The following is a 27,382-nucleotide window of genomic DNA, read 5'->3' on the forward strand; positions in this document are numbered from 1 at the left end:
TCAGAAAATAATAATGTTATTCATGCAGTTGGAGATATAACGGTAATTTTGATTTAGCTATTTATCCATAATTGATTGATAAAATTTATTTTAATACAACTCAACTTTACTGAACGATTTAGAAACGAAACACTCATTTTGTTGATTTTCTTTTACCGAATCTTGTTTGATTGTCTTACAACTACTTTTCATGCTTATCATACTTCTCTCTCCTTACAAAAAATTAAAATCTGACTTTCCTGTGGTTATTGAACATACCAAATTTTTGAAGTCGCACGAATTTTTTAAAGCGAAATGTTGGACCCATGAAAGATTATTTTCAGGTGTTTTTGCTTTGTGAAACAGATTTTTTAATCCTTTGCCTCAATTTAACCAGTTTAATAATTTAGCATCTCCGTTTTGCAAAGACTACGAAATAAAAAAAAAATGAATTATCCTTTAGGAATACTGCAAACATGAAAACATAAACGTGCTGCAACAATACTGTATGACTTCAGAAACTTTTCTTACTGTCTTTCCGACAACGAAACAAGTTAACACAGGTAAACAAGATTTGTTGCTGGCCATCAATGAACAGATCAACGTGTAGTGACAATGAAACGTCAACAGAATTTGATAATGCAACGTCATTTGCCAAACATGTTTACGACCGCAACGTCAACTGCTTATCAAATTGCCATTGAGTACAGATTCATACCACACATTTTCCCCATCAACAGAAATGCCAACGAATCGACTGAAGGAAAACATTTAAAGCCCTCATTATCCAACCGCATCAAAAACCAATTAATGGGTTGAACAAATGCAAAATCAGAAGGTGTAAAACAAAACCAAAAACATGTCAGACAGAATTTTTTGACCATTCTGACAATCATTTTAGTGTTTGTAATAGACAGTGATCGCTTTTGACGGTGACACATTCAAAAATAATCTAGTGTTGCATTTCAAAAGTCGGTCAGTATATATATATACTTAACAGAAATCTGCTTTATTCTTTTTTTAAATCGAATTAATTATTTTTGAAGTAAAATAAAAACGATGAAAAAAAATGTTGAGCTTGTTTTGCAGTGGTTAACAATGCGTTTACTTACATTCCAAAGTTCCCAAAACAAACCACAACTTGTAGACTTGCCTCATTGGTACCTGCAAAAGTCAACTCATTCAATTCTCATTTCAAGTTCAAATACTATAAAAATGAGATACAAAGTAATTTATAAAGAATCTTGTGTAGGATTTCATAATTTTTAATGTTTTTTTAGACTTAGAATACATTTATTGAAAATCACCTGAATGTAATTTACCTTGTATAACCCATGGATCCTCTATTATAAAAAAAAATCTATTTTACATTTTTTGCATATATAAGTTATACATGAATATTAATTAAACAGACAGAGTTTGCGTATCAAAGGTTTTTAACATTCTACCTTTAATAAAATACACCAAAAGTCCCTAAAAGACACACTACGATCTACACAAATTATCTTTACTTATAATTGACATTTAACTTTTTTGTACTTTTAACACCTGGATTACATTGTAATGTGTCGGTCAGTGATTTTATAGGCCACATGCTCGACATTCTAAATATGTGTATTCTATAGATATCATATTGATTTTTGTATGGTATTTACAAGACAGTTATACATTCAAATTAAAGTATCATTGAAATATTACCACACAAGTTGAAGCACTATTTGAAACGTGTTTTTGAAAACGATTTGTGATACATGTTAACAGACCCATTTTAAAAATCTTTAAGTAGATATTACATAAACTTTCCTGATAAGCGTCAGCAGTACCATTTTAGAAATATGCAGTTTTACATGTATTATATGTTTTACTCTCATCCACCATTGTAAAAACAGCTTAAACGGAATCTTAATGCTGCTAATGCATAAGAATATCAAAGAAGATTTAGGCGTAAACAGAACAAAATTCGATCTTTAGCTATCACATTTTAATGATACCGTATAGCATTTAGTTAGAAATCTACGAAATTACTTTAATAAAAGGCTTTTACTGAAATCCGGAAAATAACGAAACAATGTTGCACCCAGCCAAAAAAAACCAACAATTTACTTTGCCATTTAAGGGGGGGAAGTTAAACTGTAGTCTGCCATTTGATAATGAACTTGTCGTATTCAATAAAGGCAACAGTATTATACCGCTGTTCAAAACTTATAAATCCACGGAAAAAAAACCAAAATCGTGTTAACAAACTAAAACTGAGGAAAACGCATAAAATATAAGAGCAAAACAACGACACAACATTAAAATGTAACTCACACTTAAACGGAATAAAAAAAATATAAAATTTCATTGGAGTTCAATATGTTTGCTATTTTACTTTTTATTTCATTCAACCATTCAAAAATAACAAGTAACTGCTATACTTATGCCTACTTAAATTCAAAATTGAAGCATTTATTGCACAGTTATGACGAACATCTTATTTTTTTCTTCGACGCTTCTATTTTGACGATGATTACAATTTGTAATACAAGGCTGAAGCATCGAAAAAATAAAATGTTCGTCATAAATTTTTAATAAGATTTTAACTGATTCACTCATTTATACCGATCCGATTCCAGTTTAAATATGAAAAACCTATCAAATGTGCCAAAAACTACCACTTTTCATATGTTTTTTGTCAAAAAAGAAAGTGGCCGCATCCGTATTTATCCTCGACCTTTATACATGTCATGCATTATCATTAAACAAAACTTACATTTCAATATCAAGAGTACACACGAATACGGCCACTTTCATTCAAGACGGAAACAGTTTAAAATTTAACTAAAATGCTACATGACTTCATGATGCAAGTATTTGATACATGTGCATTGTAATGCCAAAAAACATATCTATGTAGCAGAGCCTCTCCTTTTAAAGATAGTTTAGAAAAGAAATCTGTTGTGACGAAAAATGTTCAAAAGCCAAAAAAATCTCTGATTTTAAACTTTAATTATCCTCTGACTTTCATAATACTTTAAAGTCGTTTGAGTGACACACGTGCTCCAAGCATAGTTTTTACGTCTCAACTATTTCACTTACGATGGTCAAGAAAAGAAAACTGTCGTTATGAAGACACTTATCAAGAATAGGAACAACCCCTTGAATGAGAGTAATCCTTCAATGTAATGATTACATATGAAATGAGGGATCAATTTCATGTGATAAGAGCTTTTGTTTTGTTGTAAAAACCAATTAATCTCAGTACAAAAGGGCACATCAGTATTGACCTACGAACTATGCTGGTATTTTATGATAAAAACATGTCCATTAATTTGATATATTCTAGGACTTATATCTTCTTTATTAATAAAAGAATAGTGGCACCTTTTGAGTTTGAGAGAATAATCATAGACACAATGGGGAAAAAATCTTATTTAAGGGAGGGACTGCATGAATGTGTTTTTCAAATACAACATATGTATATAGTTTTTGTAATATTATATATTTCTGTATACTATTATTTGAAGAGCTACATCCAATTTCAAAATCAAAATAATAAATTAGCTGTAATATTGTATATATGAAAAAGCTTGAAAGATTTTTTTAAGATGACCTGCTGTCAAGTCATCAATACAAAGGATTTTTGTCATAAACGGTTATAATCGTAAAACAGGTACCCATTTTTGACATATAAAAGCCAAATCAATTTTCAATAATCATGTAGAATGAAATTGTACGTACCTTTAACTGTACAAAATCTAACCAGGAAGCTACACCAAACATTAAATCGCAGTATAAATCACCTGGATTAGTGCCTGTTTCATATATTGTAAATACTGTAATCTTTTCACATGATCTATCAAGTTTTGAGGTTCTATTGGTATAGAATTACAAATTAAAAAAAAAATCAAAATCTTGAACTTATTGAATTATTATGTACAATGTACGATCATTGTCAGAGAATATTTTCAGCCATAAAAATATCCATACACTTAATAATTCAAAATTTAGTGAAACTAGATGCATATATCCCATCGAACTTGAGATATATATGCATTTAATTTCACTTAACTTTATATAGATATAAAGCATAAAAAGATACATTCCAATCAAGTCTGCAACATATATTGACTTTACATCAGGAAATCGTCAATGATGGTCGATTGAAAACTAAACTTTAGGAAAAAAGAAATTATTTTGGCGTCGAAATTGTAAACATTCCATTTAATAGACTTAAATTTTGCAGACGTCATTGCAAGTTGATTGACCGTTATGGAATATCCTTTTCTCAGATTACGATGAGAAGGTTCAAATTGTTGTAGCTTTAACGATGACACCTTTCCACGACTGTGAACTACCGAATAAGGCAACATATGGATCAGGATCTGCTTATCCGTCTGGAGCACATTATATCACCCAAGTATTTTGCTTTCTATATGGTGTGCTTTTTTTCTTTTTAAGCCATGGCGTCTGTAGTTAGATTTTTAAAATTTATTATTATGAATATATTGCTTAAAGCCAACGCGGAATTTGTATGCGCAATAAAACAAATTAAGCAACACTTGTCACATCTAAGCAAGTAATTTAGGCAAATAATAATATGTATGTGTTGTATTTAAGATAAAAGTATAATGAAATCAATCGAATACTACCGTTTGCTCAAAGTGGCAGAACATCAAGATAAGTTCGAACGTGTATAATCTAAATGAAATTGTCTACAGGTTTAAATCCCCGAAAGAATGTGAATTTGTAAGAAAAAATCATAATGTTTATCAAATTAGGTGCATAATATACGCCTTTTTAGCTGAACATGACTTCGCTTTCAAAAACATTACATGGTAAAATACTAATTATACAATAAGAAACCTTGTTATACTGTTAACATGATGTTCATGCTACTTTCGTTTGACAAGAGGTTAAAAATATTTCAGACCTGAATTTTCTAGTTTCATTATATATTCAGTCTACTTTGATCTAAGATAAATATTTGCATAATTAACATACTAGGTGAATTCACTAAATGATTATATCACTTTTAAATGTACATTCATGCTCGAATTCAAAGATTAAGCTTTATCCGTAAAACAGACGATTTTACCTATTATATTTGATTGTTTTGTTCACAAAACGTTGTCCAAATAATGGAATTTGATGATGCGACTGTCACAAAAGTGACATGTTTAGCTAGCTATTTAATGCCGAAGATACGATAAACCCTCAGAATCTTTTATCAAAAATGGTCCGGAGAGGGTAAAAACTGCAAATAAACAAAAATGAATTCTAGTTAGCACAATGTCCACAAACTAAAAGTACAATTATGATTAACAATGTTTTCTTTACATGGAAAATATGTCCTTCTTATAAAACGACAATAATTGATCAAAAAGTGCAATAAAATTACATCTTAAAATTAACAAAATATAACATAAAAAAATATGTTTTTGTTTTAGAGTGATTAAGATTATATTACATATTGACTGTTGTCCCTCTATTTTTGACATTTTTACCTTATGTGTTTCTTTGGTTTGTTCACCAATTGTTGTCAATATAATAGAATTGTATGCGACTGTCAAACATGTGAGAGATATAGCAAGCTACAACACCGCCTTTATTTTTACATAAAAAATGTTTGTACCACCAATTCAGGAATATGACAGTTGCTATCCAATCGTTTGAAGAGTTTGAGTTTTTCATTTGACATTGAACTATGGACTTTCTGTTAAGATTTTTTTTATTTTACTTTTCAATAGACCAACATAACACCTTTGTTAAATTATTCTTTATGAACATTTATGAATGAAGTTGTTGCTCAAATTTTAATTGCTCATGGAAAACAGAAAACGTATCATTATTTGGTAGAATTGAAGTGGTTTCAAACAAGCAAATATTACTGCTCTCTTATAGAGGAATGTCTTGAAATCAATTAATATTTACTTAAGGAGGCTCGCGGGTATAAGATTTTTAGAAAAAAATTAAACATTTATTTTTCATTACAAATTTTATTAATTACCTTTAGTAGTTGTTACTTTATCATATGGTACAAAAATCATTCCAAAAAAATAATTCGTGTTGACCCCAGGTGACTTTTAAAATGTAGATATCATTGAAAAAGCTCCAAATTATCTCCCTTTGGTGCAAAAATGCCATTTTTTGGCATTAAAATTGAAATATCTTTTTTAAATCATCGGTGACCTATATTTTTTATTGTTGTTTTCGAATATGCTGTACACAAACTAAAATGCTGTTAAATTTAAGCGATTTCTGTAATTTAGTTCTTTTTTTATTTTGATATTACCGTTATTTCTCCTATTAGATCAACAGAAAAAAAGGACATTGACCAAAATGTATGCTTCTTTTGAAGGCAGATTGTGAGCGTAAATGAACGGTGACCCCATTTTTTTATTTCATTTTTCCATTAAGTATAAGAGAAAGTTCATTTATAAAAAAATATAGCGAAATCCTATATTAAATAAAAAAAAATCATTTAGACCCGCAAGCCCCCTTAAATGGAAAAAGAACACCTAAGAAACTGTAAGTAATATGATTCATTGCTGCGTTTTAAAATCACATGAAATATGCAAGCTTTTTAAAGATTATGATCCGAATGTTTATATTGTTGCAAATAGTCGTTATATCCCTTTTGTTAATCACTCAACCTTTTAATCCATTTATAGTTACACAGTTTCCATCAATGAATCTTCAAAAATACATAGTAGGTAAATTAGTTGAAAAAAGGAAATCAGTAGATTAGAAATAAAAAGAAACAGATAGAATCATAACTAATTTATTTTTTTGATCCAGGCCTTACATGTTAAAAAAAGTACTGGAAAAAATGGTGGGTTGAACCTGGTTTTATGGCTAACCAAACCTCCTGCTTTTAAGACAATGTTAAATATAACATTAAAATGACAACATAACATGACATAGTTGAAAGCCATAAACAAACAAGAGGGAAATTATGGATTTAAGACTAACGAATCTATTTGGTAGCATTTTTAAAACTGATTTGCATTAAAAGAAAAACCAATTGTATCTAATTTCCCTGCAGCAATACTAAATATTTCTATAGTTAACGACCTTTGTTTATTCATAAGCTTGCACAGTCAGCACTTTTTGATCGCTTAGGATCCGTGGCTCTTTGCACCAATGGTTTTGTCGTTCAGTTTTGAATTATATATTTGTGAATAAGTAGACCAATAAATTGTTAATCTTGATTACGTAATATATCTGGCGATTTCTCAGCTTTTTCCTATGTATCCTAAATATTTTTGAAGTCTCGTGCTTAGAGTGAGGGCTACTCTCGCAGCTCTAGCACAAGCATCGGCAACACCCTTTTTTATCTTATGATTACGTGTACTTCCAGAATCAATTTATGAAATTTAGAAGTAATAATTATGTTGAGTAGATATACTTATCATAGATACAAGTTAAGTGAGAACACTGCGCTTCACAAACAAACTATACCTTTTTAAAACAAATTATATATAACTACATGTCCATTATGCGTTCCGTGTTCATGGCATATTTTGATATGTCATAATGTGTGTCTTTATTGTTTTATGGTCGATTAAAGATTGAGTAATATGTATTCAAATCACTGCATAAAACTCATAGCCTGTACAAGTGTTTCTTACCTAAAATCATAATGGAATTGACCTTGAGGTCAAATTTGAAGGTCACATTAAGGTCATCATGATTTGAGACACTTAACCCTATGATGTTACATGTACATCAACTTGCCAAATATCTATAAAAGCCTATATCAAAAGACAAAACAGTAATGGTCATTATGTACTATATATATCAGATTAAATTTTGCTCTCATTTATTGAGAAAACTTGAGGGTAGAGACGTCTTTCAATGGATAGTTTTTTTTCTTCAAAAAATTAAACTTCACATTTGTTTTCCAAAAACAAAAAAACATTTCTTCTTTAAAAAATAGGATCATCGCTTTCACTTTTCGGGGCTGACTCAGTTGTGAAATCATTTATATTCAGAATAAAAAAACAAAATTTTTAAAATTAACTGGTAATTAGTGAATTGATTTAATATTTTTACTATGGTATTGTCAATTTAAGATTAATTTTCAAACTTTCAACATATAAATCCCTATACCCATATTTCTGAAACTCACACATACTAGCATGTAAAATATCCCATTTTAAAGTGCCAAATCTTTTAAATCTGTGGTTCAAATCTTTTAAAAGTTTCATAAGATGTTTAGCTTGGCCTTGTTTATCAATGAGAGAAAAGCAAGACAAATTAACGATTTTTTTTGGGGGAGTATAGTGTTGCGTACTACCTTAACTTATATCTTTTGATCAAGATACACACATTCTGTTTCTTCTTTTGATGCATTCGAGCCTTTATGTCGGCATTTTACAATACATTTCCGTTTTTAATACCCCCTGGAGTTCGGTATTTTTGTTATTTTACTTTTTGTTACTTTAAAAAAAAAAAAACGTTCCGTTACCATGATTTTGACTGTTCCTCTTGGTCCTTTTGCCCCTTTTTATCAAATCTTATATACGATTTGTTGTGTAGTTTTTTGTTCATAAAATATATTGTATGCGCTTTCATAATTTTGATGACTTGACAGATGCACCATCTTTTATAAATTGACATTGCGTCTATATAAAATGAATAAAAATACTAGGCTTATAAACTTGTATGCACAACGCGCATTTCATCTACATCAGACTCATTCGATCGCTTAAATCACATCAATTGTAAATCAAAAAAAAAATTGTATCCGACTAGCGTTTAAAACCTAAAATTCCCAGTGTAAATTGATTGACTTATATTTAGTTTCACAATCAGAATGTTTACGAAACCCCGGTAGTCAGCACTTTTGTGCTGACTTAAAGTAACATTTGTATGGTTATATTTATAAATTAACTGTTGACAACACTTTTTAAATTAAATACTAGAGCTTTTCTAACTCAGGAAAATATTTTACTTTCGCTGTATTGGGCAAAACCTTTTGGAAATGGTCTTCAATGTTTTTCAAATTCGTACTTTATTTGGCATTTTTTTTTAACTCTTTTGATTCGAGCTCTTTTGATGAGTCTTTTGTAGACTTCTAGAGTAAATATTAATTTAGTCCTGGTATTTATGATTAGTTTATTTCAAACAGTTCTGCCAATTTTAACGGATTTTGTTTTGTTTTGTTTAAAAATTTGAAAATCATCGTTCATATCAACGCTGAATTTTTCAACAAGATCAATGCAGCAACAGTAGTATACGCCTGTTCAAAAGTCGGTAATCGATTGAGAAACTAAAACCGATTGACGCACATAAGAGTGTATTATCTTAAAATGTGTTGATTAAAATTGTCTGCGTTATCATTTTGAAAAATATGATAACCTAACAACCAATATTAAGAGCCGACCCATTTGATTTAAGTTGAAACATTGAATAGCTGTTTTAATCGAACGAAACAAAAAGTAACGAAAAATCTGGACTTCGGAGAATTTACTTTAACAAAATGATATCATATTTTCATATGAGTACATCAGTACTTGCTTCGGTATTCAATACCATATTGGTAAACAGGCTACTATTATATATAACTATATATATTGCAACATTAACCAATTATGTCTATTTGGGTTCATTGAAGTCATATATTTGTTTAAAATTTACATATTGCGTCGTCCGTGAAACTAAATCTTAATCTAGACGTTAGCGAGCCATATAATGCGTGCATATCATGGACCTTCCAAATATATGGCTTCCTAGAATTATTTTGATTTTAATATGAAAAAACTGTCATTAAAACCTGTTAAATATATTTTCAAAATGTTATACACAGGCAAATTTCACGTAAATATCACATGAATTTCATCTCAAATGAGCTTTTACATGTTATGATTGAAACTCACGTGAAATCAGTACATGTGAGTTTCATGTGAATCTCAGCTAAAATCCATCTGAAATTAACGCGAAAATCACATACATTTATTTCAACGGACAATATTGGGAATTTCTAAGATATTTTTTTTTATAAATTCAAGTTAAATGATGAAACATACAAAGTTTTAGAAGTACTAAATATTGTCAATTCCTGGAAAGGATGTCTTCATGAGGACCTTTCAGGATGTTGGGTCCTCAATGCTTTTGAAATTCTTACTTTGTATGCTCTTTTAATCAGGATAACTGTAATTAGTTTATTAATGTAATTGTAAATGCGTGTTTCGAGTTACTTTAGGTTTTTTATAAGGTCCATAGATAATTTCTTTTTGTGTATGTTTAAAGGTATTGCTTTTCTTTTTTAATAGAAAAAAATATTAGCCCATTATTCCTCAATGCTTATTATTATTGTTTTGCTTGTCTGATCAAGTGTAGATGTTCAAAATGCTTATCGTCTTATGTTCTTTAGTTTCTTTTTAATGGATTCCCAACCCGATTATATAGATTATAGATTTTTTTACTTGTTGATCGTTTTAGTCTAAATTTTATTGCTTTAATCGACTATTTTACAAAATTCTCCTCTTTTTGACATTTATCGTCACATTTACTAGTATATGATTGTGTTTTTGTCATAGGTGTTTTACTGTTCTGAACTTTACCGCTTTACTCGATTACCAATAAATATAGAAAGTTTCTTCTCAAAAACATAAAATTATAAGTTAGTATATAGTATTTGGAGCCAAAATAATTAATTATGAAAATTGACGATTGTAGTTCATTCTAAAGATTTGTAGGAACACATATATATGGTTTAATAAGTTTTTTGAAAGATGAAAATGCATTATTTTCTATCAAATGGAGGACGTGTTTTTAACAGAATTGTCGACCAATAGGAACCAATTAAACCCCTTTTGTTGTCCACTTTTTTTTTATAAGGCTGACTTCATACAGGAACTTTTTAGGAAGAAATATAAGAAAATAGAGTGTATTATTTTTTCAAGATAATACGGAATATTCATCAACCTTGGTGTCTTCCAACGAACTTAATTTTTTAGACGAGACGTTCTTTGACAAACTATGTTTCAATAACTTATTACTCAGATACTGGTGACCTTTAACACAGTCTGAGTAGCAGTTACAAGCTCTTGAATACTTAACATTCTGCATTTGTTATATTTCATATATAGATATAGGAAGATGTGGTGTGAGTGCCAATGAGACAAATCTCCATCCAAATTAAAATTTAAAAAGTAAACCATTATAGGTTAAAGTACGGCCTTCAACACGGAGCCTTGGCTCACACCGAACAACAAGCTATAATGGGCCCCAAAATTACTAGTGTAAAACCATTCAAACGGGAAAACCAACGGTCTAATCTATATAAACAAAACGAGAAACGAGAAACACGTATATATTACATAAACAAACGACAACTACTGTACATCAGATTCCTGACTAAGGACAGTTCATATATCTGTTTATCACAACATTGGTTTTCTTTATTATCTATTAAATTGTGTAGGAAATTCATCTAATAAAAGTAGTGTTATTGTTATACAAAATATTTAAAACTCATATTTCATCATTACACGTAACAGAAACAAGTCCTTGAAAATAATCTGGACAAGTATGAGTTGTATATAAAATTTATATAATGTTGATAAAAAAATAAATGACATGTGTTTTAAATCGTTAAAATAATTTTAAAGTCATATGAAACGAGTGAGTGGTGAAAAAAAATGTTTTTTTCTCTCTGTTTGTTATGATTTAACAAATATGGCTGTTCATTAAATGTCGTGTTTTGAAGCCGAGTGTTACCGATTGTCACCTTATAGTAAACAAATCACAAAAAGCATGGGTATTGAGCACGTGTTTAACATGTATAATCAGATATTTGTTTATTTCAATGGCAGATCCATGCGTATTGTGGTCACCTGATTTTTACGAGGAGGGTTACGCTCGGGTCTCTATGCATACGGAAAATATGTCGGCGAATTGCTTCCTGGAAACAATCAATTAAAAATAAGTAAAATTGAGAATGGAAATGGGGAATGTGTCAAAGAGACAACAACCCGACCAAATAAAAAACAACAGCAGAAGGTCACCAACAGGTCTTCAATGTAGCGAGAAATTCCCGCACCCGGAGGCGTCCTTCAGCTGGCCCCTAAACAAATATATACTAGTTCAGTGATAATGAACGCCATACTAATTTCCAAATTGTACACAAGAAACTAATATAAAAATAATACAAGACTAACAAAGGCCAGAGGCTCCTGACTTGGGACTTCTTCTAAATGTGGACAAATCAAAGAATTTTCCTCAGAAAAAAGTATATGTACATAAGTTGTATAATGAAAACTATCCATTTAGTTATAAAAAACATATGCATTTTGTTTTAATTTGAGGTTTCTTATGACTTTAATAAGCACTTTTACGTATAATAAACAATCGGATACATATTGACTGCGAAATTTGACATTGATTATAAATTTTAGTTTTAATACACTTACTTTAAGTCACAATCGAAAAATAAAACCCTAGGTAATCGAATAACACATTTTAATGTACTTAATCAAGTGCATTGATTCAAGAGTGAAGATTTATATACGTGTAATATTCATTCACCTTTACCACAATATAAATAAAAAGAATACATTAGTTTACACATTAGTATACTGTTCAACAATTAGAAAGGTGAAAAATGTATTCAATTCTATTCTCCCGTGGCTTGAACATAAAAATCTTAGCCTTATTTAGATCTGCTAAATATTCACACAATATTAACTATTTATATCTGACACATAACAACCACTTATTCTGGTACTGAAGAAGCACCTTATGTGTATATGATCAACTCTTACCTTCAAGTATTCTGAAATTCAAAATATCAAATACTCGAAGAGTACTTATAAGTTAACAAAACAAATCGGGACAAGACAAAACATGTTCATCACGTTTAATATTCTAAAACTCGAAGGCTCAAATGCGAAAGGCGAAATTTCAAAATATAACAATCAACGATAACATTCCATGCAAATTCTAAGGTCAACTATTTTATACCTATACAGAAAAAAAAACTCCATTGATAGGTATTGTTGGCAAACTGATTTAGCATGGACCATATATTAGGTAAATTATGGGTAGGTTAAGACATTTAGATTCGAAACAGAACATATATGGATATTCAGGGATGGATTATATGGAATATATCTCCCCCATGCAAAGCTCTGATTCCTTTCACGGCATTGAATATACTTTTTGGACCTTTTGAATTATAGCTCTTCATCTTTTATATTAGCTTTGGATTTCAAATATTATTTGCCACAAGCATCACTGAAGAGACATGTATTGTCGAAATGCGCATCTAGTGCAACAAAATTGTTACCGTTAATTGTATTATACGTTTGACATGTTTCAATCCTTTTATTTGGTGTGATTATTTGTTTAAAATGTAAAAAAATGTTTCTAAAAACTGGAAACATAGCCAAATTTGCGTAAACAATAGTTTACAAATTATAAATTCTTACTGATATGACAGTCGCATCAAATTCCATTATATTGACATGATGTGCGAACAAAATAAACAGACATAATAGTTATAAAAATGTGTGTTTCACGCTTACAGCTATGAAATTTAATTTATTTTTTGAAAGAATTTTAATACAAAACGTAGGTATCAAAAATGTAATCTCTTTTCAAACGAAAGTTATATTAAAATCATGTTAAAATCATAAGGAGATCTATTTGTATAATAAGTATTTGAAAATTTAATGGTTTTTAAAGCGAATTCGTGTACTGTTACAAATCGTATTTTGTGCACTTGATTTTTTTAACGTTAAGATTGTTTTTCATTTCAAATTTAAATTCTTACGCTTTATTGTATACCCGAAGAAATTTCATGACCAAATACACGTCCGAAGTTATCCTGATTATTCAGTTATAAGCGAAAGGTTGTAATAAAGTTACTTTGATTTTTTTAAATGTTTTATCGTAAATTCAATAATAAAACGGTACTTGCTAAAAGGTAAAATATATATAGAGCATAGTTGCTTAATTTGTTTTAATGCTCATACAAATTCGGCATACGTTTCAAAGGGACATTCAATTTGACAATAAGTAAAAAAATGCAAACGTCATTGCTTGAAACGAATTTGACAAACAGACAAACAACAGAACACAAAACATTATATAAAAGAAAATAAAAAAATAGGGTGATCTTAGGTGCTTCTAGAGGGTAAACAATTTCTGTTCCATATGATGCACACGTAGAGTTGCTCATGCTTGTTCAGACCGGTTATCTGTCTATTTCGGTAGTTTACATTCGAGGAAAAAGGGAACTGGATTGTAGCTACGACAAATGGAACCTACCCATTGTGATCTTAGTTAGAAGCAGTTATTCAATCAATTCGCAATGGCGTCCACAAAATTGATGTTTAATACACTTAAAAGGAAATTTTACAATTTGGATGCCAAAATAATTTCATTTTGTCGTTAGGTTTGGTTTTATACCGACCATCATTGCCAATAGCCTTATGTAAAATCAACATATGTGGCATACTTGGTTGGATTGTATCTGTTTTATCCTTTATATATATCTCAAGTTCGATTGGGTAAATGCATTTAACATATTCGCCATATTTTGAATTGTTTAGTAAATGTACATCATTATGGCTTTGATAATGATCGTACATGATACATATATTTCAATATGTTCAAGAATTATTTTTTTTGGCATTTGTGATTTATTAACCAATTGAACCTCAAAACTCGATGGATCATGTGAAAAGATAACAGTATTTATGATATATGAAACAGGCACTAATCCCGGAGATAGACAGCGATTTTAATATTTGTTGTAGCTTCCTGGTTAGATTTTGTGCAGTAAAAGGTTAGTACAATTTCATTCTACATAAATATTGAAGATTAATTTGACATTTATATGTCGAAAATGGAGACCTATAATTAGATTGTAACCGTTTTAAACGTATTTCTTCGTGTTGATGACAAAAAATCCTTTGTTTTGATGATTGAACACCTGGTCCAACCTTTACAATATTTCAAGATTTTTAATATATACACAATACCACAGATAATTTATTTACGGTATTTCGATTTATTCGTGAAAAAATGGTTAGTTATAAATGGAGAAAGATAACTCAAAATTGTAGTTTCTGTAAGTTTTGAAATTTGGTTAGTCCTTTTTCCAAGTGTCTTGGACAAAATTGTATAAGCTTTTGAAAGTCGAATGTAACCTGATCTGGTAAAGTTAAAGGTTCTATACGGCAAATTGTCACAAAAATAATCACGTTAAATTGGAAGCACTATTATAATAAATGTAATCATCGGAAAATAGTAGCGACGACAGGAAATACGATGTTCGTCATTTTAGTTAAATAAATGCTTCAACATTGATTTTCGAGTAGTCATCAGTGAATCAGTTGCTTTTGATTTGACTGGTTGAGTGGAAAAAAAAGCACATTATCAAATAGCAATATACAGGTTTACTTTTTGCCTTTTTCAACGGTTAAGTTAAATTGTTGTTTTTACTGAGTGCAACATTTCTTTGTTATGTTCCGATTTTCGTAATGGCCTTTTATCAAAGTGATTTCATAGTTTTTTTGCTAAATGCGATATTCGATCACTGAAAAGGGAGAACTTACGATCTGTTTGGGCCATACCATACGTATGTTCTGTATACAACATATTTTTTTAGATGTCCTCTGCCATGGCAGCTTAAGATTGAGTTTAAGATGTTTTCAGGATTTTTTAGAAAAGGAGAAATACATATGAAACTGCTTATTTCTAAAATGACACTGTTTTCTCTCATCAAGACACGTTTATGTAATTTACTCTGAAAGGTTATACAAATGGGTCTGTTCACATAGATCAGAAATCGATATCGAAAACACATTACAAATAGTATTTCAACTTGTGTGAAAATATTTCAATAAGACTTTAATTTAAATTTATAACTGTCTAGTAAGTACAATTCAAAAATCGATATGATATTCACTCGAGATTCTCTATCACGTACTTTGTAATCTATTTCGATAGTATTTGAACTTTATGAATGAAATGATAATAACACTTGCAGTTGACTTTTACAGGTACCAATGAGGCAAGTCTACAGGTTATTGTTGTTTGTTGTGGGAAATTTGAAATGTAAGTAATTGCATTTGTCATAACTGTACTTCATATGAAACTTGATATTATTAGTTTCATATATTACTGCAAAAATATAAAGAAGATATTTGTTAAAGTATATATACAGTTAGGATTCATTAAAATTTATTCAATTTAAATTCGGTAAATAACTAAATCAAGACCCGTAATATCTTCAAATGTATTATTAGCATTATTATTTTCTGATGTGATGTTACCTTACACATGTCGAATATTGCGCGTTAAAAAAATGGTCCTTATCAAAACAATATTATCCGTGCACCAGTGTCAGAAGTTTAAATGCGAAGAAAAGAGACGAACGGAAAGAAGAAAAACTGCATTCTACCATTACCGAACATAAATTGAACATACATGTGGTCATATTTTATGCGATGATATAATTTATAAAATCTCTAAAATAGCAGCACAATTCAAATGCAGATAAAGTCTATAGATAGGAAACACAGGCTTTTGGGAAAACAAATTATTTGGAAGTACATGCTATTTGATTTCTGGGAACAAATTTGTGCACTTCATTACAATGTGCGTCTCACTTTGGGGTTCGTGTTGTTTATTCTTTAGTTTTCTATGTTGTGTCATGTGTACTATTGTTTTTCTGTTTGTCTTCTTCATTTTTAGCCATGGCGTTGTCAGTTTGTTTTAGATTTATGAGTTTGACTGTCCCTTTGGTATCTTTCGTCCCTCTTTTAATAGATTATTTTGAGAAAATCTAAATCAAACTGGATCAAAATTTCCAAATCATCATCGAAATGACAACATTTGTTTTCAAATTTTAAAGCCACATATTTTGAACGGTAGTACATATACTGGTATCATTCAAACATGACCGATATCTCCGACCGTAAAAACTGATTAGATATAATTAAGTGACAAATATTATCCAATTGTCATTTGATTAGGATATTTTTAAAAGTTGTCATCTTATATACAAAACGTACATGTGTACAACGTTGATCGATATGATATTATCTTTATGGTCAGCTACCGTTATTTAAAATTTCAAGAAAAAAACCTCAGTCAAGAGCTGAAGTTCTAAGATTTCACAGTATTGGTCATTTCAAAGTTGAAATCTTTACTTTGAATTGCAAATTCAGTAATTAGGTTCAAGTATCACAGTAAAAATGTCTTTTTGGTTAAGAGTAGTCAAACCATACACAAAAGGTAATATAAAAAGTACTAGTTCATGTTTATGTCTGCAATACTGTGCTGTTATTAGATTTTATCAAGCATGCATGCTAGAATGAATATTCAACATTTATGATTTATTGCATGGTACAAATAGGCAACAGTAGTATGCCGCTGTTCAAAATTCATAACTCGATTGAGAGTAAACAAATCTGGGTTACAAACTAAAACCGAGGGAAACACACCAATTTTAAGGGGAAAAAGACAGTTCTTGAGGCGCAACAAAAACAAACGCAAAGATACATAGTTTTTTTTAAACAAATGCCATATTCTTTACTTGGTTCAGAACATTTTGTAAAAACAAAATGGTGGGTTGAACCTACGTGACAGAAATGAAAATCAAACACATATAACGAACTCACCACAAAGAGACGCACCCACAAATATCATAATAGTTGACACAACATGCATTACGCAAGACAACAACGAACATCTTACATCAACGACGAACAGCAAAGGACATTTCTGTAACGAATACGTCATCTTAAAATTCAGACACTTATGTTTTCAATACCAGTACAATCAATTATCATTACAATTAATTTGGTATTAAATGGCTAAATAGTCAGGTACATGTATCTTGGTTTGTCATATTTTTCATAGGTTTATCGACACAGTCTACTCAACCACCACGTTGGAATAGTAATATCTATGATGCATACCAAAAACCGGAAAACTTATCACCAGGTTGGTAAAACAGTGCAGTTTCAATTGCGTACCTAATCTAAGTGTTTCATTACGAATTAAGTAGTCAAAATATGAGTCGAAAGCTATAAATTTAAAATAACCGCATTACCATGTGTATAATTATAAGTACGAACTCGCAACATATGAATTTACTTCTAATGTGTAATGGAATTGGTATTTTTTCATGAAATTTTTTCGTTTTCGTTGTTGTAATTTCTGGTAAACAGGAGGTAACATTACTAATATATGTACCTCGTTAATCAAAAATAACATTATATGGATTGATGTAGGACAACTACTAAGACAGTGTATCATTTCTAAGTTGACGTTTCTTAATTAAAAGGAAAGATTTGGATAGTTTATTCAGGTACTTATCAGACATAATGATTTCACTTAAAATATGGTAGCATATCAGCAGAAAGTATGTGTATTTTTTTTTTAGAAAAGTGAATGTTCAGTTCGAAGAATACAATCCTTTATCAAATTCCAGTGCCTGTGAAATAACCAATAGTAACTTGATAATACGTTCGTTGTTAATTTTAGGATCTGAACTAGTCACAATAAGTGCAGAAGGACAGAATGGTGTTGCAATTACACTTGAAATATATGGCACAGAAACAGAAAGACGGGTCTTTTTCAATTATACGAGAGATGGCACTAAAGCTGTTGGCACAGTTTATCTAAAGGAAGAAATGGACAGAGAAGTAAAATTAACATTAGCTAAGATATTGATATCAAGATCAAAGCAGATCATTTGATTAAGTAATACAGAAACAGTCTTTCCGCTTAACCATAAGTCCTACAACATTGGCTTGTAAAAATGCTTTCGGGCCTGTAAAATTTTTCTCTACAGGCTAACAGATACCAAATAAAATTTTCAAAATAATGAGTTTCTTGATTGTGGAGTAAAAAAATAAGCGTGCAGGCTGCAGTAAAAATCATAGATAAGTTAAAACTTGTTTGCGGCGTTCCTCAGAATACATTCGATTGCTCCTATATTTTGAATAGTAGTCTAGAACTGTGTTTTTGCCGATGTTTTAAAATACTAATATAGAATACGACCATGAATCATGAACCTTTACGTCAATGTTAACCAGCTTTGGAGCAACAGGACATACATAAACTGAGGAGACCATATATTTCTTGTATCTAACTAGGTTATGTAACAGACATGTACATATTCATGATTTTTTATATGTTTTAAAAGTATAAAAGCTTACACTTGACACATTAAAACTAGGAAAAAAAGACACTTTTTTGTTTACTTTTTTAAGAAATTGACACTGATTTCGTTCATTTTAATTGGCTCTTTGATTTCAAAAACTGCAGATGTTAATATAGTAGGCCAGGACCAAATGATCTAGTATAAGGGTAAAGAAAAGAAAGACCCTTTTACTGTACATATAATTATACTAATAGTATTTAGTTTTCAAGCTGTATTTAAATTCTTTAATTTTGAATTTAAGAATGATATATATGCTTTCTCAAATAAAAAGTGCGATGGTGCTTTTTTTAGAAATTTTATGGGGAAGCGTGATCAATAATTAGAGTACTCATAAACCAATTTTTTCTAATGATATCCTTAGGGGATAACACGGTTGATCACATCAATGCTTATTATTATTGTAACATGGGTAAGATACGGTTAGAAAAATAATATTGACTCCTTTTCAATCATAGGAAATTGATACATGGAAGCTATATTTCAAAGCCTACGACAGTAAAATCGGAGTTAAAGAGGTAAAATATTATTGATAATGTATCTGGCAAAGGCGCTGGTACTTCCATTCGTCACTCAATTGTCGGAGTTGAACATACTAATCAAACTCATTGATTGATATGAGAACGTTTTATATATCAATTTGTCATTGTAAACTACCTTTTTCTGTGGCTATTTACCATCAGTATCTGTCTTTAAAGTATGTATCCAAGTTATGAAGGAATTTGAAGACTTTTAAATTAATCAAAGATACTAGACAGATATCGATTACACTAGACTCATAAATGGCGCTTAAATCACCATAATTGAAAGGCGAATAATTTCAGTTGATGATTATTTATTACCAAACATTTCATAAAATGTGTCTCACAATGTAAGAACGTGTAATGCAGTCTCTTCATTTGGGGTAAATCAACCATAGTGTTTTAATATTTGCCCTTTTTTTAAACAGTAAGTTCACAAAAAAATAACATATTTACGATACTGTATGTATGCATAAAAGTGATGAATACTGGCCTAGTAATACACTCAGGGACAAAACGTCCACCAGCAGTGGTCTAAACTAATAGATTTCAAACTCGTCAAAGTTATCAATATAAATAAGAAGATGCAACTCTCCATCAAAATGACAATAAGTACAAGTAAACCATTATATATAGATCAAAGTACGGTCTTCAACAAACAGCCTTGGCTCAAAATGAACAGCAAGCTGTAAGAGGCCCTAAAGCACTATAATATTGTAAAAAAAAACACCAAACAGGAAAAAACAACGGTATTAGTCCATATAAAAACAGAACATTTGTGAACCACATCAACAAAAGAAAAACACTGAGCACGAGGCTTCTGACTTAGGACAAACCTATAATATTTATAATTATGAAGCCTATATTTGATACGATAGAATCGAATTTCGCGTTTCTACATTTGTGGCTCTGGAATAAAAAAAAAAGTAGAAAGGCAAATTCAAATACTCAAAATACATAGATGGAGTGCCTTTAATCCCGAAAAGTATGACTAGAGCAATAATAATTTGAGAAAGAAAAACAAACTCAGTGTTTTAAATAATTTAACATTTAAATAAGTAGCTAAATTGAAAATGCATAAATAACTGATATATCACGTCAGCACAAAAGTGCTGTTTAATGACCTGGTTAAGCCCGAGGGAACAAAATGTCATTGGAATGGTCCAAGTGGTTAATTAAACTAACACCTTCTCTCCATAAGAACCAGTGCCGATACACATATTTTGACAAGGACTGAGATGATCAAAGCCCATATCATTTCCCTTCTGGTCTTGTGGATCTCTTAGGTTTGAATTTATCTTTCGGACATCTCCTCGCATCCATAAAGACACAAAGAAGGAAACACTTTAATAGTTTCAAGTGGAATAATCAATGTATACACAAGAATAGAATCAACATACATAAAATTAACGACACAGCACTAGATGATCAGTTTTCAGTTAATGTCTCTTTAGTAAATCTAAAGGCTAAAAAGGAGTTAAAACCGAAACTCTGATACAGACGATATCAAACTCTAAACATGCTAAAGTAAATCCAAATACGGACTAGGAATCAGAACTTTAATCAACGTGAGTTCGTATTTAAGATATCAAGACATTTGCAGTCAAAAAAAAAAAAAGAAACATTGAACAACACGTTGGTAGATGACTTGTCTTAACAACTCTGTCTGTACAATGTAATCTATTACACACAAATATTCCTACTTCATTCAAATAATTGTTGAATATTCTAACTTTTTAGCTCACCTAGCCCGAAGGGCCAAGTGAGCTTTTCTTATCACTCATCATCCGGCGTCGTCTCTTAACTTTTACAAAAATCTTCTCCTCTGAAACTACTGGACCAAATTAAACCAAACTTGGCCACAATCATCATTAGGATATCTAGTTTAAAAAATGTGTGGCGTGACCCGGCCCACCAATCAAGATGGCCGCCATGGCTAAAAATAGAACATAAAGGGTAAAATGCAGTTTTTGGCTTAAAACTCATAACCCAAAGCATTCAGAGCAAATCTGACATGGGGGTAAAATTGTTAATCAGGTCAAGATCTATCTGCCTTAAAATTTTCAGATGAATTGGACAACTGGTTGTTGGGTTGCTGCTCCTGAATTGGTAATTTTAAGTAAACTTTGCTGTATTTGGTTATTTTCTTGAATATTTTTATAGATAGAGATAAACTGTAAACAACAATAATTTTCAGCAAAGTAAGATTTACAAATAAGTCAACATGACCGAAATGGTCAGTTGACCCCTTTAGGAGTTATTGCCCTTTATAGTTAATTTTTAACTATTTTCTCCAAAATCTTAGTAATCTTTTACAAAAATCTTCTCCTCTGAAACTACTGGGCCTATTTCTAACAATATTTGGCCACAATCATCATTGGGGAATCTAGTTTAAAACATGTGTGGCGGGACCCAGCCGACCAACCAAGATGGCTGCCACGGCTGAAAATAGAACATACATGTAGGGATAAAATCAGTTTTTAGCTTATGAAAAAACCAAAGCATTTAGAGCAAATCTGACATGGGGGTAAAATTGTTTATCAGGTCAAGATCTGTCTGCCCTGAAATCATCAAATAAATTGGACAACTGGTTGTTGGGTTGCTGCTTCTGAATTGGTAATTTTAAGGAAATTTTGCTGTTTTTGATATTATCTTCAATATTTTTATAGATAGAGATAAACTGTAAACAGCAATAATTTTCAGCAAAGTAAGATTTACAAATGAGACATCATGACTGAAAGGGTCGGTTGACCCCTTTAGGAGTTATTGCCCTTTATAGTCAATTTTCAACCATTTTTTCAAAATCTTAGTAATCTTTTACAAAAATCTTCTCCTCTGAAACTACAGGGCCAAATTTAACAATACTTGGCCACAATCATCATTGGGGTATTTAGTTAGAAATATGTGTGGCATGACCTAGCCAATAAACCTAGTTGGCCTCCATGGCTAGAAATAGAACAAAGGGGTAAAATGTAGATTTTGGCTTATTACTCTGAAACCGAATCATTAAGAGCAAATCTAACAAGGGGTTGAATTGTTTATCAAGTTAAGATCTATCAGACCTAAATTTTTCAGACGAATTGGACAACCCGTTGTTGGGTTGCTGCCCACGAATTGGTATTTTTTAAGGAAATTTTACCGTGTTTTGGTTATTATTTTGAATATTGTAGATACAGATAAACTGTAAACAGCAGTTACATTCAGCAAAGTAAAATCTAAAAAAAGTCAACATGACAAAAATGGTCAGTTGACCTCATTAGGAGTTACAGCCCTTTATAGAAAATTTTTAAAAATTTTCATAAATTTTGTAATTTTTTGTAAATTTTTAACAAAATCTTTTCCTCTCTGTAACTAATGGGCCAAGTTCATTAAAGATGAAGATAGTTGTAGGTAGCCAAAATGTTCACTAAAGTATGATATACAAACACATCACCATCACCAAAACACAATTTTGTCAAGCTGAGCGATACAGGCTCTTAAGAGCCTCTAGTTTTATTATGTCTAGGTTAGAGAAGAAAAATTGACCATTTATATCACAGACATCAATGACAATGCACCAAAGTTTACAGAACCTTTTTATCAACAAGAGGTATTTGAGGTATGAGAGATTTAAATTACATCGTCATAACTGGTAAATATCCGTCACTTTTATTTTTCAAAAATCTATTTATATTGTCTATCGCTGAGTTCCTTTAAGTTTTAACAAAGCTATGCATACAAAGGTTCTCTTTTTTGTTTGCAATACTGGTTTGTACTATACACTAGTAAATGTATAGTGAAATAAAGTATATAATCAATTGCTCAGTTCGCTTTACTGCAATTTTGATAAAACTGGTCGCACATCAATTATTTATATCAGTTATTGTTGTAGATTTATTTTGATGGAGATTTTTTCAAAATCTAGAAATTTATTTAACTTACTTCATCTTTTCCGATCACAACGTGTAGAATGCCACATGCGGGGTAGCAATTTCGAAGCGAGCGACACTCTGTATACTGGCGAAGAACTAGTTTTAAAACCAATTAATTTTAGGTAAGAAGCTACATTAGGGTTAAATTCCATGATAGGAATTAAATTCTATATAAATGATACGCGTGAAAGTCGTCTGAACTTACTTTGACCCAAACGTCAAAATCGCTCAATCACGTAATGGAATTAACTATTTTTGGATTCTTATAAGTTCTATATATAACATTTGGACTAGTTTAAAACTCAGTCTATTTCTGAAACTTTTCTTACATACTTTTGAATTTTTAACCCTGTATGCTAATATTGCCTATGTAAATTTTAAAATTGTTTGTACGCACATTGAACGACAATATTATGTGACGTATAAAATATTTTCGGACGTCAGACACTCAAATCAATAAATGTGTTCGTAGATAGTAAAATTTGATGAGACTGTCATTCAAGTGAGATGGTTAGCGCTAAAGAACCAGGTTTATTCAACCATTTTCTACATTTGAAAATGCCTGTACCAAGTCAGGAAAATGACAGTTCTTGTCCATTCGTTTTTGATGCGTTTTGTTTTTTGATTTTGCCATGTAATTATGGACTTTCCGAATCGATTTTCCTCTAAGTTCAGTATTTTTGTGTTTTTACTTTAGATAGTTGTTCCTCGTTTCGAGATTGCCACCCATGTCAAACATAGTAGACACCCAGCACGTGGCGTTCTATATTGTGGATCATCTTTATCGTAATATATAAATATTGACATAATAGTTAAATTGACATGATAGTGAGATTGACAGGCAATGAGTGAAGGAACATATTGAAACGTCTGCCGAATTTTGCTTCTACTGACAGATTTGTCAAACTGCAGAAATGCACAAGACATTTAAACGTTTATTCACACAAATACATGTTTAGCTATAATGTCAACAAAAATTACAGAAACGAATCTAGAAAGAAAAATATGTATAGAACATAGTTCTTTTTTGGTCTCTATAGAATGAAGTATCAGGATATAAAGTAATTGAGATTACAGCGTCTGACCCTGACAACAGCTTAGGCGGGCTATTTTCTTTAAGGCTGCAGGTAAATGATAATTAAATATGTATAATAACCGAACCCCCCTTCCAAAATAGTTTTTTTTAGCAATTTTAGCAGCTACATTCTACCATGATGATAATTCTATATTTCTCCAAAAAATGGCGGTGCAAGCCCCGGAAAACATTTCCTACGTAAAAAAATCCAACAGTAATATATTGCTGTTGAATGGTCATAAGGGATTACACGAAAACAAATTTGTTTTACATCATAAAAAATAAAGGAAACACATCAACTATAAGAGGGAAAACAATGAAACAACAGATACACTATTTGGCAGCAAAACAAACACCAACGTACACAAATACGGACTATTTTTGAGAACAACTTATATATTCCTGACTTGGTACAGAAGGATATTTTAAGAAAAAAATGAGGATTACACCTGATTTAATTAAATATTGAATAAGAATTACTTCAGTAAGATGAAAAATGAAACCCAACATTATAAGTTTTATGTGTTCTTCATGTTCTTAGCGCTGTTCTAGATTAACCTTTATTAGTAATGCCGAATATTTTAAAGCCATGGATATAAAAAATCGGAACGGATGATACAATGTAGGTATATTCTAAAAAGATAAAAAAAAAATGGCCCAAGTCTTTTAGCGTCAACTTTGCTTTATGGAGTTTAATCATTAGTTTCTTTATAAATTAAAAATGTATAAACGGGACCCAGTGTTGTAAAACTGCACGTCATAAATTCAATGTGTCTGAAGTGGTTTTTTTTCTGGATTTACCTTCATTGGGTACACTCAAAGCCGAATATGACTGTGAAAGCCAAGGATGTATAAAATCAAATTAGTAAAAAGCTATATAACAAAATACCTAAATGAATATTTTCTATAGGTGGTACAGTGCTTTTTGTCACCTACTTTAAAACATTCTTTAAAGATGATTAGTATTACATATTTTACAGCCAGCTGGACAGGTAAGCATGTTTATTTCAATCAACATGACGTTGGAGAAAAATAAAACACTGCTAGAAAATTACTTCTATCAATGATGTTTTCAGAATGTTGTTTTTCTCTTATTTCAACCAAACTAATTACCACAACAATTAACATTCATAATAAGTTGTCAACAAACCACCGTGATTTAAAAAAAGACAAACATCTGTAATCGATTTCATTTTGAGGTGTACACACATATATTCAGTAATCATGCATATTCTGATTCAAGTAATCGTAACTTATATAGATTACAATGAAGAGAAAAAAACACAGGTGTAATCATGATTACTGTTAAATTACTTTTGGATGACATTCAAATAATTACTTGCTGATTTCACGTTTTATATATAGAATTTGTTTTTGAAAACATAAATAAAAAATTTAAAGAAAATGATCGTGGTTAATATGATTGATCCTTTTAAGTGTTTAATGATTTCAGTTTTAATATATTCTTGATTAAGGATATAAAGGGTGAACATTGTGACTTTTTCAACTGTTTGTTAAAAGAATTAATTTTTTTTGTACCATTTCTGCGTTTGAATTACGGCATTGCAGGAAATTCTCGGACTATTAAGTTCAGTGCAAATTTATGTCCTAACATTGACATATACTTTCAACTTAAATTGATAGTGGAACCTAAAACAATTTTGTTTACAATTTTTATAACAAAACTTTCATAATGTTTTATCATACGTAATATATTTGTATAGAAATATATATTTTGCAATCATGTATATAATAATATAAAAAATTAAACACATTGATTGAGTTTTCAAAAAGAAATAATTCATTTTAACTATCAAAGCCGACTATTGTTTGTTAAAAAAAGCTATGCAGTAGTTGTTTACACCTGTAAAATTACATTTATAGAGTCAACTATACCCACACAGAAAAAAAGGTTACTTGATCAGTGAATACTCACTTGTTCAAAACTTCTGTTTCTTCATTAAAAAGTTGTTTTAAATAAGCATACAAAAATAAAAAATAAATAAATCCTTAATTGTCATAAAATTAGCAAAGTACGTTAGCATAATACTATACTAGAAGATACTACAAAAAAATGAACTTCAAGTAACATTCGAAATGGAAAGCCCCTAATCATTTGACAAAATCAAAAGCTCAAACTCATCAGACGAATGGACAACAACTGTCAAGTTTCTGTATAGGTACTGGTGTTTTCTTATGTAGAAAATGGTGGATAAAATTTAATTTTATAAGATCGATACCATCCATGATTTAAAATTAAACAAACATAACAGTTATTCAAAACAAAATTTTTTTTTTACAAATATTAGAAATTAGTTCGTCTTTTTTAACATTGTCAAATACTATTTTTAATATTCTTTTTCAATATTGTTGAGTGATATTTTAATATCGTTAATCAATTGTTAATTTCAAAAATTGAACAAATTTATCAATTGCTTATCCTATACTTCATTCTTTCTGTTTACATCTTCTCTATCAAACATTTAGATTCTAAAATTGGTTATATCAATATTTATTTAAACTTCTTTAATTTAATTATCTTAATGTATAAATGTGTATTATGATTACTTATATTGTAGTCTGCACATTTATATCAAGGTGCCTTCAGTATAAGCCAAGGGAATGGAAACGATAAAAATATCGGAACAGTTACTCTAAAACGCAGATTGGATTACGAACTACTTAGTTTTTATCAGTATCTTATCATTGCAACAGTTAGTATATGTTT

At 30.3% G+C, this 27,382-nt stretch overlaps 2 protein-coding genes across 2 annotated transcripts in view; one reads left to right on the top strand and one right to left on the bottom strand.

Moving 5' to 3' along the window:
- The window catches only part of LOC134726157 (cadherin-23-like), a 60,998-nt gene extending 46,756 nt beyond the window's left edge, over positions 1–14,242 (bottom strand). Inside the window, exon 1 of the mRNA XM_063590557.1 lies at positions 14,239–14,242. Within this exon, the coding sequence (XP_063446627.1) occupies positions 14,239–14,242 (4 nt within the window). The remainder of the gene's footprint in view (positions 1–14,238) is intronic.
- Positions 14,243–17,174: 2,932 nt separating this feature from the next.
- Positions 17,175–27,382, top strand: part of LOC134726158 (cadherin-23-like) — a 47,566-nt gene continuing 37,358 nt past the window's right edge. Inside the window, exons 1-6 of the mRNA XM_063590559.1 lie at positions 17,175–17,214; positions 17,842–17,925; positions 18,469–18,629; positions 24,620–24,706; positions 25,635–25,646; positions 27,234–27,368. Of these exons, the coding sequence (XP_063446629.1) occupies positions 17,175–17,214; positions 17,842–17,925; positions 18,469–18,629; positions 24,620–24,706; positions 25,635–25,646; positions 27,234–27,368 (519 nt within the window). The remainder of the gene's footprint in view (positions 17,215–17,841; positions 17,926–18,468; positions 18,630–24,619; positions 24,707–25,634; positions 25,647–27,233; positions 27,369–27,382) is intronic.

Source organism: Mytilus trossulus, chromosome 7 (assembly GCF_036588685.1).
Source record: "Mytilus trossulus isolate FHL-02 chromosome 7, PNRI_Mtr1.1.1.hap1, whole genome shotgun sequence".
NCBI lineage: Eukaryota > Metazoa > Mollusca > Bivalvia > Mytilida > Mytilidae > Mytilus > Mytilus trossulus.